This window comes from Heloderma suspectum, chromosome 2, assembly GCF_057233095.1.
Source record: "Heloderma suspectum isolate Gila_16-S chromosome 2, 16-S_ref, whole genome shotgun sequence".
Lineage (NCBI taxonomy): Eukaryota > Metazoa > Chordata > Lepidosauria > Squamata > Helodermatidae > Heloderma > Heloderma suspectum.
In genome coordinates, this window is record NC_139459.1 from 245,129,305 (window position 1) to 245,146,531 (window position 17,227).

Genomic DNA, 17,227 nt, shown 5'->3' on the forward strand with positions numbered 1-17,227 from the left:
AAGGGGACGGCAGAGGATGAGATGGCTAGATAGCATCACGGATGCAATGAATATGAACTTGAGCACGCTCCGGGAGAGAGCGCAGGACAGGAAGGCCTGGCGTGCTATGGTCCATGGGATCACGAAGAGTCGGACACGACTGAACGACTGAACAAATAATGGCCATAGTGCTGTAGGGGCATAAATACCTTGAATGAACGAATGAATGAATGAATGAATGTTGGCTGCCTTTCTGGACAGAAGCCCTCCCAAGGCAGCTCACAGCAATAAAATACATAAAAAGCAATAAAATACATAAAAAGCAATAAAATACCTTAACACTCAATAGTGGAAGTAGACCTGTGTTCAGAGCAGGTTTGGATAATTAAGTAATCATTCAGTTGTTAGATTAGTTATTTGTGCTCTTGCCAGTTGAGTGTTATGAGTATTGAACTACATTTTTGCTGGCAGTTTTGGCAACTGCCATTTGTGATGCCTGGTATAAAGGGGGTAAGCAATTTAGATAAACTTTCCTTTTAAGTTAAATGGGGAATTTTCTCCAATATATTTACTACCAACATATTTCCCTTCAACTAGGAAATTTCAGTAGTGCTGCAGAATTACAGAACTGTAGGTAGAAACATCTGCCTACCTTTGTGCATCTTCTGCATTCTCTTTTCAGTACTAGTGATGATTCCATTTTCCTGTGTGACTATAGATGCTTAAAATGTCATCTGGCATATAGAGCAACATAGAATAGATGCTGTGGTGGCTAAAACTTCTACTCTGCCTACCTGGCCATCTACGCATGTGAAAGCTGACTGTTTGAAAATTCTTTCTTCTATAGGACCCACAAACTCGTTGAAGTATGTCCCCTTGGTTACAGGCTTAGCTTCTGCTCGAAACCTGGAACATCTAGAATTAGTTCGTGTTCCCTTCCTTGGAGGTCTCATCCAGCATGTTGTCGAAGACAGCTGGAGATCTGGTATGCAGCCTCTCCTTTAGAATTGAGAATAGTATACAGTTTTCAAATGTGAATTGTTTCCCATTAGTTCTTCATGTACCCTCTTATAAAAATTATCACTATCAGTATACAGTTCCAAAGACTTTGTGTTATTTCTGAATGTGCAGGACATAAGTGAAGGCAAAAGGTAAAAGTGGACATTTCTCTACTTTTAAGATGAACCAATATTTGAATTTTAAAATACTAAGTACCCATGGGCTGTTGGGGATGAGCAGGAGAGAGTGGGTGTACTTCCTGTAGGGTGTCAGCCTCTTCCACTTTTAATCAACAGCCCACAATTGACCTGTTTGTAGGTTACTTGGTGTGATGTGCAAACCCAGAGTGCTTGGTTGTTTAGGGGCTAAACCACGAGCTCACCACTGGGTTGTTTAGCCCCTAAACTTGCCAGCTCTCTGGGTTTGCACGTCATGGTCAACAGCCTGTGAACAGGCCAATCGTAGGTTGTTGAGTAAATGCAGAAGTGGTGGCGCTCATGCATGGCATTGTTAAAACCATGGGCTGTCATTATGTGTGAACCACGTCTTTGTCCTGGACTACATAAAAGACTAAGAGCTCCTCCACTCAGGGTCCCAGCATCTTTATTCCACATGAACCATTGCTATACATGTAAACCTTGGCTTGTGTGCCTTCAGTGCCCCTACACTTTGGGGGGCAAAGTGTAGTGTGAGCCAAAGCCTACATTGATATGCACAAGTAAACTACTCCCATGCAATCCATCCATTGCAAAAAGGAATTTTGTGAGTGAGGTCTACTTTTGTACAAATGCATGCTGCATTTTAAAATAAGAGGGTTCTATTTTTTAAGAACTTTGTGATTAATTTGGCATACTACAAAGAAGCAGCAGAGGAGTCTTGGTTTTTATTTATTTAGAATTCTTATAACCTGCCCTTCCTCCAAGAGGAGCACAGAGTGGCTTGCAATCTTAATAAAACAAGTACCAGCAAATCAACTGTAATATCATACTATCAAACCAAAACAATTAAAATAAAACAGTAATCTAACCTAAAACCACCAAAGCAACATGTCAGGAGCCAAATGCGTGTATAAATAAAAAGGTCTTTAACATATGTTTAAAAATAGTTACAGTGGGGATTAATCGCTTTGCAGCACTGAGTGGAGAGTGTGGCCCATAGAGACTGCACACAATATGTTTGCTATCAATTGGTTAATGTGTTGGGGGGAAAAGTATGTTCTTGTCAATGTTTGAGTGTTGATGTCCTTTTTTACTGTATGTACATAGCTCAGAAATGAGGTATTGACAGCTGCTTCCCTGTCTATGCATCCATGATGAAAAAGACACATGCTTCTATTTGGATATTACAAAGTGTACACTTTTTCTGACACAGATTATTATTTGCTCAAGAAATAGTAATGTGTTGAAGCAAATTTAGTCATGGCTGCCCTTCACTATCAAGGATCAGTATAACCTATCTTGAGAGGACGTCATGGGCAGGTGGCGGTGTGTGTGTGTGTGTGTGTTTCCAATACACTATGCACACAACTCTTCTGAGGAGTCTTAATACTGTTCCTCACACAGTGGAAAAAATTGTTTTTCTTTCCTTCATTACCTATCAAACAGGGGGCTTCAGAAATTTGCACACTATAGTCCTGGGGGCTTGCAAGAATGCTCTGGAAGTGGACCTTGGCTACCTCATTATAACTGCTGCACGAAGGTACTTGTATTATATTGGTAGACCGCCTTTTAATTTTATCTGTCAAATGAAATCATTATGTTTGTATGTAAGGCGTATAGCTAGACCTCTACGTACTGATATTGGTGAATTCCAATATCACTGCAATTCTTCTGTGGCTTATTCTGCAATGAACGTCATCCATAAAATAAATACTGTAATGGCACTCTCAAACAAACATTGTCATTGTATTGTTTGTGACTTGCAAGGAAATGCAGTTGCAAAGTATGGCCTCATGAGTGAACATTGTGGCCTAGTGAAAGTGCCTCTGCTATTGTCTTTCTTCAGTCAAGGGTGCTAACATGTATATAATCTATACTAGGAAATAATGGGGTGTGTGAGCTTCTCACATCTTGTTTTGCCCATTTTCAGGTTGCATGAAGTACGAATCCAGCCTTCCTTAACCAAAGATGGAGTATTCTCTGCACTAAAAATGGCAGAATTGGAATTTCCTCAATTTGAAACACTACATCTTGGATATGTTGATGAGTTTTTGCTGCAGTGTATGAAATCCTTCAATTTTCCTTTGGGTTACCTATCAGCTGTTAGGGTAGATCTGGATTTTATCTCTATATGCTTCAAATCTTAAAGAGTGCAGATGTTGTGATACACCCTTGTGTAATACACAAGCTCTCCCAGCTCCCTCCTGATGCTTTTCTAAGATCAGACATGCATTCCTGGGATCATCTGGCACTGGTGTGGCAACTCTGCGCATCATTGGGAGTTCCCATGTGAGAATTAAACCCCGATTTGGAGAGTCATGAGAAGGATAAGATAACGTTCACAGACTCTGTTGCAAATAAATACTGGAAGGCAGCTAGTGATCTCCTCCAGTTAGCGATTGCCATCTGTTCCCCCTTTCCTTTCTGCTTATTGATGTGAGTTCTCCCTCCTCCCAGAAGAGAGAGCGGATAAGCAAGCAAATCCAGGAGAAATAACCACAACACATGTTGGTATTTCCCCAGCCATAGAAATACAGTACAGGGCTAGCTCTCATTCTGGGGCTGTTCGCATGACATGACAGTCCATTGTGGATTATTTAACCCATGCTGAGGCTGTGGGGTGTGTGTGGCCACCATTTTGAATATGCAACCCTTGCTCAGGAGTTGTCATGTCGTGCGAACCTGGAGAACGTGGGTTATTTGAGGGTTAAACAACTCTCACATAACCTATGGTTTGTCGTTTAACTCTCGCATAATCCGTGTTCGCCGGGTTCGCATGACACAACAACCCCTGAGTGGGGGTTCCATATGCAACCTGGCGCCTCTGGTTACTGTAGCTCATTGAGGGTGTGTCGTCCAAACCTGATCTTTGCGAAGAGGAGAAACTTTGCCAAGAGTGTCTTTGCCAAGAGAGGAGGAGAAACTTGTGGGAGCTGCCAGTCTTTCTTCAGAAGTGAGCAAGACTGTAGCAAGACTTTAGGTAGGAGGTGGAATAGAAAGGGACATGCATTTGCCACTTGGAAGCTCACCTGGAGATTTATCTCAGGCACGAGGGAAATGTTGTAAATGTCTGAAATCTCTGGAGGTATTTCACTTCAATAGATGAGATAGGAGGTTGGTTAAAGTATAATTTCTTCTTCATGCTTGCTGTCATCCCCAACTCTGCAGTACATTGTGCCTATCAAATTCCTTAAGACAGAAGACACAAATAGGCATGGCAAGCAGATCTAACCTGGGTCCTGCTAATTCCTAATAAAGCAGTGGGGCAAGGAAAGTTTAAGTGTATGAAGGGGAGGAATTGATACACCAGTTTTTATCGCCATTGTTCTCTCAGCAAGGGTTACTTCAGTCTCAGAGCCCCATTGAGAGAAAATTGTTTTAATAGTGGTTTGGGAGGAGGGCATCTCTGCTTTATAGTGATTTCACTGCAAACCCAGTTCACTTCTGTGCAGAGGTCTTCTGCTGTCATATCTAGTTTGACACTTTAAAAGCATGTACACCCCACCTGGTGTAGTGCTAGCACGGGGGTATTATATGGGCAGTTCTGGTGGATAAAACTTTTAGTTTAATGCAAGTGAGAGCCAAAATAAAAGGTAATAGCCTTTATAGGCCAATGTCTTTTAGGATGAATTAGGATGAATTAGGATGAATGTTGAAAGCATTTTAGCATTTCCCCTTTTTTTAAAGCTTCACTTTACCTGCTTTGCTGTTCACATCATTTGGAGTTGTCAGATAAACTCAAGCTCCAATTATAATTGTAGCCAGTGGCCAGGATAGCTGTAGAGAATTATGGAAAGAGCAGATTGCTATTTTTTTCTGTGTGTATCTAGGTAAAATGATCAATGCAGACTTAGTGAAGTATGGCTTGGCTGATGTGGTTGAAAATCCAGGCATCATCACAGACATTGGAATGAAAGCAGTGAATGAAGTCTTCTCTTCCATTAAATATCTTGTCATATACAACTGTCCACATCTACATAATCCAAGCAGTTGGATCACAGGTACTGTGTCCACAAGAACTACATTTGGTAAAGTCCCTCAGCAAGCTGAATGCAGCTCCTCAATTAAATTGATTACTGTTAGTGATCATTATAGTCCTCTAACAGACATGTATCAATATGATCCCATTATTGGGTATAGTTCAGCCTTCCCCAACTTTGTGCCCTCCAGATGTTTTCAACTGTAAGTCCCTGCATTTTTGGCCATTAACCATGCTGGCTGCGGCTCCTGGGAGTTGAGGTCCAAAACATCTGGAGGGCACCAGGTTGGGGAAGGCTGGTATAGTCAGTGTGTTCGCCTCTGGGTGTGCTAAAAAACATAATTTTATCTGGATTCATGGATGGATACAGAAAGACTGTATTTTTTTTGTTTGTGTCTTACTGAGTGATGAAAAGTCTGACATTATGTACTAATACAGCTATCTGAATTCCTGCCTTATTCCATATGAACCTGCCTGTTTGTTTTGTTGGAGTCCTCCTCCTGGTGTCCCTGATTTCATTGGTTAGGCAGGTGGCAACCAAGAACAGGGCTTTTCTGTGGTGGTGTCCTCTAACTATGAAACAACCATCCCGAAGGTGTTTTGGTTTGATTCCCTGACCTTTTGACATCAGCTCAAAATGGTTTTATTTTCTTGAGCTTTTTGTGAACCACTTTGAAGATTCCCTCAGTGATTTATTGCTGTTTTTCATTCTGTGTGTACTAGGTGTGTTCTCTGTGTTAGTGATTCTTTTCTTTTTTGTAAACTCCATTCGGGGTGTATTTCTTTGTTCTGATACATCCACACTATTAGTGTTCTCCACCTACTTAAAATAAATGGGAGTTGTATAGCCCTGGAACTTTTGGATCCTAGAAGAAATAGATATGGGAGAAAGTCCTGTTGTGATTGACTGAAATTTCATTTAGCCTATAGGTTTTAATGGGTGGCATTCAATGCAATCACTCTATGAACAGGAAGTAGCTTCCATTCAGGAGACAAGAGTTATGGTCACAGAAAGGGTCCTCCCATGAACTCCTGTCCATGGCATGATTGTGTACATTAAAACCTGTAGTTTTTAAAACATATAAGTTAAATGAAAAGGTGGTCGGTCACGAATGGACTTCCCTCTATATGCCCTTTCTAGGCTCCTAGGCTACACAGCTCTTGTTAGTCTCCAGGATGATTAGTTTGGAATTCAGCTGTGTTTTGTCTATACCAAAACAAAGAGAATACATTTTTGGTTAGGGACCTAAGTTCCTTTGGGCTGAATTAATATTTGCTCTGTGCTCTACTCAGTCTGAATAGCCACTGAATAGCAGTGAACATCTGGGTGATACCACTCACTTGTGTTTTACCATTCTAAGTAGGTGGAGACCCTCAATAAAGAGTGGATGTATCAGAAAAACCAGGGAATACAACTTTTTAGAATGGTGGTAATGGAGAAAAACCTCAAGTAGAAGTGAAGAAAGAAGGTTAAAGACATTCATATGTGGAAGATAAATTAGGTAAGAGATCTTGTGATAAGCCCATTTGTTTTTTTACCCCTCCATAGATCATTCAAGGTGGACTCGGCTATTTGATCTCACCTTGGTGAGATGCCATGCAATAAAGCTAGACTCTTTTAGTCAGTTTATTGAGTTACTGCCAAGCCTGGAGTTTATCTCTTTGGACCAGATGTTCCGGGAACCTCCCAAGGTAAGTTTAACAAATACGTGCCTTTTTAAATGTCCTGTTTTAGTATGACTTAAACTTCTAATTAAATAGTCCTTTGACTGACTGATTTTAAACGTTCAGATTAATTACATAGTTCAGTTATTGGATTAGGAACAGAATAGCATGAAGATTAAAACTAGTTCAGTTTTGCATATTATACTAGTACTATGAGGCAAGGTGCTGATTATAAGAATTTTGTTCTTTCTGAAAAGATGCATTGTTGCAGTGATCTCATTTTACTAGAATCCTTGTTACTCTACATATTTCCATTTCCCTCTTTCTCTGGCTTGATTTCATGCTTAAGGTGAAAACTTATTTATGTTTAGATGGAAAAAAGTCCTACAACTCCCAGCATTCCTTAGCCAGCCACGGTTAACAAGCCATGCTAAGATATTCGTTATGCCAAGGAATCACATAATCTTGTAACATTGGACTACATCAAGAGTTAAGAAGATGGGAAGCTTATCACAAACCAGCTGTGTACCTTCTTTAATGTAATAATGTCCACATTTCTGTGAGTCTATCTGCCTTGCTTGGCAGTGTGGTTTGGAGAAATACTGTCAAAAAGCTGAGACAGAGAGGAAGCTGAAGTTGTAGTCTCCCCAGACACACAATCTTTTCCTTGGAAGAGAGCCCCCCTCCCTTTCCTCCATAGATGCTGTAAAGGGCACAGCACTGCTATCTCCTATTTTAGGAAGACATAGCTGCCTTTGTATCATCTGGAGCTTCTACTCCAGTCTACCCTCACCTCACGCCTGACAATCCACACACCAAACTAGGGAAAGGACAAGTGCTTCCTTAACAGGCTGAGAAAAAAAGGGGTCAGTTGAATGCTGATTTAAGCTGCATTTTGTTCTTGTATCTCTTCTGAGTTCTCTGTCATTGATCTTTTCATATATTTCAGGGGTGTGCTCGTGTAGGTCTAAGTGCAGGCACAGGAATTGGTGTTTCCTCTGCTTTGGTCAGCAATCAGAACTCCAACAATGATAATGACAACAATAATAATCACCAGAATAATAATGCAAATATACACCATAACAACCACCAGCAACCAAATGACCAAAATGAGGAGAATGAGCTGCGACAGGAGGAACAAGCAGAAGAACAGCAGATTGCAGCAGAGGGTAAATGCAACAAGCAGATTTATTTCTTTATTTCTTTATTTATTTATTGTAATTGAACAATATGATTGTGTGTACGTGTACACACACACTTAAAGCATTAACAATCACAATTACATCTCTTTACTGTCAAATATCAATTAACTCTTCCATGCCACAAAAACTTCTACAACTATTCCTTTTGATCTGGTATTATAGCACTTTCCTTGTTTCTGGCCAATACAAATTTTGTCATAGAAAACGTAAAACAAGCAAATGATCTTTTATTTCTGCTGAATATACCTAAGATGACTTAATGTTGCCATTGGCCCACAATTAATGTTTTATAAAGTGACTATGCATTAATATTTTCAACTTACAAGCATTAGCTTAGGTTCTCTGTCTTCTTTTGGTTTGAAGGCCACATTTTCTGGCTGAGAATCCCCCGCAGATCACTTACATAAAGGGCAGAGCCTTCATCAAAAGCTAGAATATAGAGGTGAATCAAAATGCCTTTCAGATTACTCGAGATCTACCTTGTTAAGTTTTCCTGGACAAAGACAGGTGCTCATCCCATAGTTGGAGCCTTTTGAAGCCTTTCTATGATTGCAGTGCAATTATGTGTGAATAGCTTCTGCCTATTCGTGGTGTTAGCTGGGTCATTCTTGTCTCTATTTGCAGCACTAAATGATATGGAGGAGGTGGGACAGGAAGATGGAATGGCTATGGCAGAGAGCCACAGTGAAGCCTCCACAACTAATCAGGCACTTCTTCCTATGGAAGTTGATGAAGAACAAGCAGGTAACTGTCTTATCGGGATCACCTTTCTCTTCCTCTTGTTACATCAGTTGATTGTGAACAGGGTTTTTTTCTCACTAAGGTATATCAAGATGCGATTTATTTTAGGATAAAAAGTTAAGCTATTTAAGAATTGTGAAATCAATAAACTTCAAAAATCAATAACCGTGGCATAGCATGGAATGACTGACAACTAATTATTAAATATCACCACTTGGATCTTTCATTGGATGTAGAACAGTGTATAAATGTTGTAAATAAAGAAATAAACATTTAGCATTTATGCTGATCATTTCAGATGTTAAAAGAGTTTTATATACATTATCTTAGTAATTTTTAGAATGCTATTGTAAGGTAGGCAAGTCTTATTTATTTATTTTTACAGTATTTTTATCTTGCTCCTCAGCCAAAAACAGCTCCCAGAGTGGCTTACAAAGATTAATAATGAGACAGTCCATGCCCTTAGGCTGACAGTCTAAAAGACAAGACACAAAAGGAAAAGGGATTGAGGGGGCGGAGGAATTCAGGCACCAGTTCTTAGTTTCAGAGTTCTTATAGGTGCTCTTTCTGGCAGGAAAGGGTGAAAATGAACTCCCTGCAGCTGTTCCTTTTCTGGCCTTTGTATGTTGCCTGGTTGGTCTCCCCTTTCCTGTGATGTTCTTCCAGCGAGATGGGGTGCAACCTCCCAGTGGGCCTTGGTTCTCTGGCCAGTGAATGAGGCTAGAGTCTGCAGTCCCATGTTGCAGATATGTGGGGGCTAAGAGTGATTTGCCTAAAGTGACCCAGTGAGTTTATGGCTGAGCCAGGATTTGAATAGTGAACTTCCAAGAGCACATCCTCTTACCTGCTCCTTAATGCCAGCTGTGTTCTACTTGCTGAGACTTCCTCTATTATAAATTTTCTATGCAATTGACAGGGGGTTCTTGTATATGTTATCTGACATTCATATTTTTATATAGTTATGGGACATTTAAAATAACCACTGCCTTTGTCTTGAGTTGCCTTGAATTGTGGCCATGCTTCTCTCATTATAATAAAGTCTTCCCTCTTTGTTAATGTGGTTGTGACAGATAAACTCAGATTAGAAGTAGCTGAATTTGTGTTAGTGAATCATTCCAAGTACCCTTGATTCTTAGTTGCTTGCTTTACGGTGCCTAGTTAGTCATACCTTTGTTTAAGTAAAATCTCAGATGCCATTTTACTGGAGGCCAGAGCAGACCTGATGTGGCAGACCTGTAGCTAGTCCCCAGCTTATTTTTACTTTGTATGTTTTCACTACATGGTGGGTTCAGAAGAAGAACGGGGTTCAACCTTTTCCCAAACCTGTCTCTTCTCACCCTAAGCCACCCCTTTGTTGTTCTTCCTGCAGGGGCAAAATGGTTTTGACCTAGTATCTTTTCCCCTGCAGGTAGAAAAGTAGCTGGGGGTGGCTTTGATCAGGGCAATAGTCTATGGGGAAAGGGATGACAGTGCTCCTTCTGCTCTTATCAGAGTCATACCCTCCATGACTCTAGGAGGGTAAAAAAAAAAAGAACGTAATTTACCTATGGGGGCTGTTGCATTGTGCTAGGTGACCACAGGTACCCTGCACAATGCAACATCCATCATGAGTAAATTAAGCCATGGGGGGTTGTCGTGATGTGCAGACAGTGTCAGCCTGTAAGCCTAGTATTTTTGTGATGTTAATTTTATTTCTAATGTGTGTTCTAATCATGAGTACTTATGTTGGCTACTCAGTAAAACAAATTAGCTTCCACACTAGGCCATTTGAGTTACTTCCACCCAGTACATCTATGTTAGGTAAATGCTATGGGGATAACAAATGAGATCAGATACTTAGTACTTGTTTGCCATTCTTTCCAATAAGGATACATTTCTGTAACAGGTTTTCTTGAGGTTTTGGAGAAGGTTCCAATTTTCTGGCCAGTATCAAGGCCAGAGATTACTCTGGAGTGCCAGTGTTATTTCTTTAACCGCCACCACACTACTAATACTTGACAGTACTGAGTATTTTCAGTTTGGGAAATAAGAAGTCCTAACACTGAGCTCTTGCATCACCCTGATGTTAGTACAGTTAAATAAATTCATTATTTGAATAAGCGTTTCTGAGCACAATTCAATTTTTGTGAAATGTTTCAGCTTTTACCTAGGCTCTGTTCAGGTCACTCTTCTTCATTCTCTTACTTGCTGTGTGTCTTCAGTTTCTTCCCCCACCTCCACTTTCATCTACCTGACCTTCTCTTCCTTCCTGAGAGTCCTGTGCTATACAGAGACTTTTGTACACCCCTGGTGCCCTATCCAAGAACAGATGGCTATTTTTAATCAGTTATAGGAGTCTTTCAGCCCACTTCTAATTGTAAGCATCCTGTTGTTGTGAGGTAATTTGTGGCTTTACTTTTCTTTATTTTTGCCATATTTGTATAAAAATCAGCTAATGGTAATACACCAACTACAGATACAAAGCACATTGTGTAATGCAAATGGTTGGGAGAAAGTGGATGGTAAGGGGAGGGGAGAAGATGGCAGCAAAACAGTAAGAGCCAGTCCAAATTAAAGCACAATGGAGTACGTACTGTTTTGTTTCTTCTCTTCCTTTTTCTGTCTTGGTGTTGAGGGGAGCTTGAAGAAGAACAAGACGAAAGATGTGGACTGCAGAAGCTCCTCCTGGTAGGTATGCAAAACCCAGCTGGTCTGGGCACATGTTTAGAATCCAGTGGAATAAGGAGCTCAGCCAAGGCAAGTCAAAGCATTTGTGGACTCTGGAAAGTATATTAATCCATTGCTGAACTTCCTTTTCTTCCAGGGCCTAGTGGCCTTCAGCCTAATGTAAATCTAGCACCTATTACTGTCCATGATTCAGATAGTGAGGATGAAGATGAAAACATGGCAACCTCGAGATCCTGTATTACAAACAGTATTGCACAAAGTTACTCAGATGGAGAGGAAAGAGTCAGAGATCCAGTGGAAATCCGGGAGCCCTCAAGTGAGAGTTTTTTCTTCTTCATGCGTGTAGTGAAAATAGTCCTCTTTGTGCTGTGAATCATATAATATATGAATAAGACATTTCTGTGGAATGTGGTTTATAGTGGTTGTGGTTCAGCTATAGATTTCCCTTGTGCCTCTTTCTGTTCTTTTCCATATTTCTGCAGATCACATGCTGCTTGTTTACCATTCTCTCAGGAGCATAATGCCACCTTACATTATAGTGGTGGTATGTATGGTTGCCACCAAAAACACCTTGGGTGGTAGTCGTTCCAGTGTAACATATATAAAGGGCTACTTGGGCTTCTCAGTGAAATGCCACACACTTGTACTCAGCTGTTATGTGGCCAGTTTTGGGATTCAAATGCAAATACTTGGTTTTTATTACTGACTTTAGTCCTACCTTAATGGAATTTTCTGTTGCTATTTGGTCTTTCACCGATATTTCCCCCGCCCTATGTAGAAGGCAGCTACCATCCATATAGTTTTTTATTTCCTCAAAATCTTCCTGGCTCTGTGAAGATGCTTTTTGCTTATGCTCTGTAACTCCTTTCAGTCAACAGTGGCAATAGATTGCAGTTTGGTTTTATTTCTGCATTCCCTTTAAAATTGTCATGAATTGGATTGTGGATTAACTGGTACTTCGAAGTATATAGCAGTTTGTAATTTTAAATTAACTAACCAGGATATCAAGCCATGGTTTGATCCTGGTTTGTTTTAACTAACTGTGGTTAGAGCGTACCATATCTGCCTAAGTTCATATGCAGTGGGGAACTGTGTTCTGTTCTAAAGTGAAAATGGAAGCTTTCTCTCTCATGTGTGAAGGAGGGCAAGGGAAATGTGCAAGCCCAAGGCTTGTGCAGACTCATTTACAATTTTTTGAGCCAGACCAATGATTTCAGATGAATACTGTCACATGCTTTGCTGAAATTTGTAAGGACCAGATGTTTTAAATTTTCTTTTTGAGTGATCATCTGGAAGATGCATGCCATTCTCTTGCAGATTCCTGATTGTTTTAATCTTAGCTATCTTTATTGCTTCATCTTTTGTGGTTTTGTTGTACGGTCTTCCTGCAACCTAAAATGTGGGGGCAAAGCACATCAGCAAAACGTGGGGAAAGAAGTCACATTTCTGTCGGCATTTTAGATGTTACAAGGTTAATTTCTGGCAGCCAAAGAAATCCCTTAAGGTGTTGATGTAAACCTGAGGAGTGAGAGTGCATTAGATGGGAAGGAATCTATCAAAATCCATTTTCTACCACATATTCCAGGAAGAATGAAAGTTATTGGAGAATTAAAGTTCTCATCAAGTGTTCTTAAGCAGGAGTGTGGTTAACCAGGTAACTACTATAAGAAGATATCAGGTACACGTAAATAATTTGAGCCTTCTGAGCTACTTAACTGTGTGTGGTACAAGATAGGTTCAAGACATGAGTCTTTAGGTAAGAGAAGTAACCTCACATAGACGTATAATGTCTTATCTGGGGCTTTCCACTTGAAACATATAAGGATGGCCTTTTTGAGTGTCTCACAAGGTACTCCTGTGTGTGTTGATAGCTGTAACTGTGTGTTGCATGCCTTTCCAACACCTCATAGCACTCTTCCCTTCTGTCCACCGTTGTTGTAGCAGTGAGTGGTAAAGGCAAAGCTCCGCTGCGGAAGAGATGCAATGCCAGCCGGGTGACGCTGTTTCTTTCTGAGGAGAGCAGCTGTGAGAAAGGCTGTCAAGTCACCAGTGAGCAGATAAAAGCGGACATGAAAGCAGCCAGTGATGTGACAACAGAAAGAAATAAAAACAAAGATTGCTACCCAGGCTGCGGTGGTGGCACTGGATCTCCAGGGACCTCAGGCACTGCTGCTTCTGAAAGCCCTGATGGTGTGAGGACAGCTGGTGGCTCTGGCGAGGCCCCTTCTGCATCTGTAGAGGACTCCGGGAAGTGTGTTTGCAGGAGTGAAGGCCCCAGGGAGAGGGATGAAGAGGAGAACTCTTTATGCTCCAGGTGTTCCTGCTATACGCCCCCGAGCCAGCCAAGGAGGACTAGTGGAACCTCTGATGGTGAAAGCCCATCTACTAGTGGAGCTCGGGGTGTGAATGGGCCAAATGTGGGAGGGGCAGAATTCTCCCTGAGAACGTTACCAGACTGTGGTTCTTCAGGGGAGACCAACCATGAGAGGACTAATGAGAGAGTCTGTGGGACTGCTGATGAGGAGCAGAGCACTAGTTCACAGCAAGGGAGGTATGAGATGGAATATAATGAAGACTATCCCCGCAGACCTCTAACAAGAGCCAGAAGCAGACTTTCCCATGTGCCTCTGGTATCTCAATCAGGTATGGCTACATTTACATAGTCTTTGTCATGCTTTAAAGCAGTGTATTGTCAGAGGAGGGGGAGGGACAGATGCATTATAATAATGTCAGTCTTGCTCTGAAGCAGCGTAAGAGTATAAAAGGAATAAACTATTGTCAGAATAGAAATGCCTTTTTTAATCATTATGCTGATCCTTGTGTTAACAAAGCAGCTCGCAAATAGAAATGGAACAGTGATCACTCTACTGGGGTGGTGATAGTTGAGCTCGTGATCTGTGAGAGGGCTAATATTCCTCTCAGGAAATTTCCCCCGAAATACAAACTCTGATAACTCTTGATTTGAAAGCTATTTTTAAAATGAAAGAGCCACATTGCTGAAAGCTACTCAGCACAGGTTGACTGGGATTTGTGAAACATTTGCCTTGCCCAAGTAATGTATTTTCTGATATTTTGCTTCAGAGTGTAGACGCAGGCTCGAGAATCTTGTTCTCCCCACTCACTATGCCAAGGGGTCAGCCTGGCTGCGACCAGCAAGAAGAGCCTGGGGCTTCCTTTGAAGGCTGGAGCTGCAACATGGGAAGGATGATCTGCATCCCAGACACCAGTGGAATCCTGTGATTTGTTTAGCTCTCCTCTTGCTGGGCTTAAGAAGAGAGCCAAAACAAACTTTTGTCTGGGTGCATGCTGGAAGGGGGTGGCTCAGACATGGAGACCTGTCTCTGTGCTTGCCAGGCACTTGGAGCTCCAGCTACCCACAGTTGTTCAGTCGTGTCCGACTCTTTGTGACCCCATGGACCAGAGCACGCCAGGCCTTCCTGTCCTCCGCTTTCTCCCGGAGTGGGCTCAAGTCCATAATCATTGCATCGGTGATGCTACCTAGCCATCTCATCCTCTGCCGTCCCCTTCTCCTTTTGCCTTCAATCTTTCCCAGCATCAGGGTCTTTTCCAGGGAGTTTTCTCTTCGCATTAGGTGGCCAAAATATTGGAGCTTCAGCTTCAGTATCTGTCCTTCCATTGAGCAGTCAGGGTTGATTTCCTTTAGGAAGGACTGATTGGACCTCCTTGCAGTCCAGGGGACTCGTAAGAGTCTTCTCCAGCACCACAGTTCGAAAGCATCGATTCTTCGGCGCTCAGCCTTCCTTATAGTCCAGCTCTCACAGCCATACGTTACTACTGGGAAAACCATAGCTTTGATTAGACAGACCTTTGTTGGCAAGGTGATGTCTCTGCTTCTTACTATGTTGTCTAGGTTTGCCATAGCTTTCCTCCCAAGGAGCAAGCGTCTTTTAATTTCATGGCTACAGTCACCGTCTGCGATGATCTTGGAGCCCAAGAAAATAAGATCTGTCACTGCTTCCATTTCTTCCCCTTCTATATGCCAGGAAGTGATGGGGCCAGATGCCATGATCTTAGTTTTTTTTAATGTTGAGTTTCAAACCAGCTTTTGCACTCTCCACTTTCACCCTCAACAAGAGGCTCTTTAGATCCTCTTTGCTTTCTGCCATTAGGGTGGTATCGTCTGCGTATCTGAGGTTGTTGATAATTCTCCCAGCAATCTTAATTCTGACCTGTGAGTCATCCAGCCTGGCGTTTCTCATGATGTACTCTGCATATAAGTTAAATAAGCAGGGCGACAATATGCAGCCTTGTCGTTTCCCAATTTTGAACCAATCGGTTGTTCCATGTCTGGTTCTTACTGTTGCTTCTTCGCCCTTGTACAGGTTTCTCAGGAGACAGGTAAGGTGGTCTGGTACTCCCATCTCTTTAAGAATTTGCCAGAGTTTGTTGTGATCCACACAATCAAAGGCTTTAGCGTAGTCAATGAAGCAGAAATAGACTTTTTCTGGAATTCTCTTGCTTTCTCCATGATCCAGCAAATGTTGGCGGTTTGAAACCTCTACTCCTCCGCCGCCCTTTGCCAGGTCTCAGCTGAAGGGGTACTGCAGAGGCTTGTCGCTGCACCTGCTGGGCAGTTGGAATGTTCACTCCCTTGCAGAGGCAGAGGCAAGCCCCCACTGCCCTTCCCTGGCTCTGAGCAGGAGGGGAGCAGCAGAGGTCCATTGGCTCATCTCTACACCCACCAGGAGGCGAGGGCTTCAACCCCCAGCAGGCGCAGTGAAAGCCAGCACAATTCTGCCACCTTTTCCCAGCTCCATACTGGAGGTGAACAGCTGTGGTACTTCTGTTTGTCCCCAAGTTTGTGCTGCTTTTCCAAGATGCAGCACTGGGTCAGGGACCAGACCCCGCCCAGGGGCATGTCCTGGTGACCACTGATTTTTGGCTGGCCCGAAAGCCACCCCAAATCTGCCAACCCCGGTTATGTTCATGTGTGTTACCTGTGTGCAGATGAAGTTGGAAGAATCTCTTGCCTTTTGTCTTCATCTACAGTTGACATCCTATTGGCACAGTCTACTATGCGAGGATGCTGATATGTAGATGTACACTTAAGCAGTAGTAAACATGCCTTCCAGCCTGGATTAGTTATCTTATAATGCACTTCGTCTATGCAGTCAGAGTAGTTGAAGGATGTAGTTTCCCATTCTTTTAACTCACATGGAGAATTGTAATCCTACTGCACGTTTTGTTTTATTTAATTGTAGTACTGTACTTGCAAACAGCTTATGCTAATTCTGCCTAAGTGTAAGTGGATATTCTAAAAGTTCCCTTCAGGTAAAAATGTAAAACAATATTTTTAGTATATTGAGTTTACAATAGCTAAAATAATTTTATTTTGTTGAACATTGTTACCTCAATAGATTTATATGGGAATTTGGTCATCTACTTGTGGCAATGAGAGGATCACTGCTTTTTTATATGGTGGTAAGGAAAGGGTAATGCAAGTCACAGAAAAACACTCATCAATATAACTGAAAGAGGAAAAAAACACACAGTTATAATCCAGCTTGTTTGCATGTTTTGTAGTGTTTAGTTTATCATTTAATGTTTAAAATGTATGAATTGTATTTATTCAGTCTTTGAAATTTATTACAAATTCACACTTTACCTGTTCAGGATAATTTCTCAAATCTTTCCTTAAATGCATGAGACAAACACAACTGGAAGTATCTATTATTCTGCATTTATTTAAAGACATATTTAGTAAATGCAGAAACATAATTGTAATTAAAATAACTGTCATTGCCAGTATGCCATTAAGGCTGAATTTAGTGAATGTGGCTCTTAAATATTCCAGTTGCCTTGTTAAGATCTCCTTA

General features: G+C 41.5%; 1 protein-coding gene across 1 annotated transcript in view; it reads left to right on the forward strand.

Moving 5' to 3' along the window:
• FBXO38 (F-box protein 38) overlaps positions 1–17,227 on the forward strand; it is a 35,638-nt gene that overhangs the window by 8,162 nt on the left and 10,249 nt on the right. Inside the window, 11 exon segments of the mRNA XM_084838657.1 lie at positions 827–964; positions 2,583–2,676; positions 3,067–3,197; positions 4,967–5,137; positions 6,665–6,807; positions 7,730–7,949; positions 8,607–8,726; positions 11,338–11,355; positions 11,358–11,390; positions 11,527–11,706; positions 13,332–14,033. Of these exon segments, the coding sequence (XP_084694783.1) occupies positions 827–964; positions 2,583–2,676; positions 3,067–3,197; positions 4,967–5,137; positions 6,665–6,807; positions 7,730–7,949; positions 8,607–8,726; positions 11,338–11,355; positions 11,358–11,390; positions 11,527–11,706; positions 13,332–14,033 (1,950 nt within the window).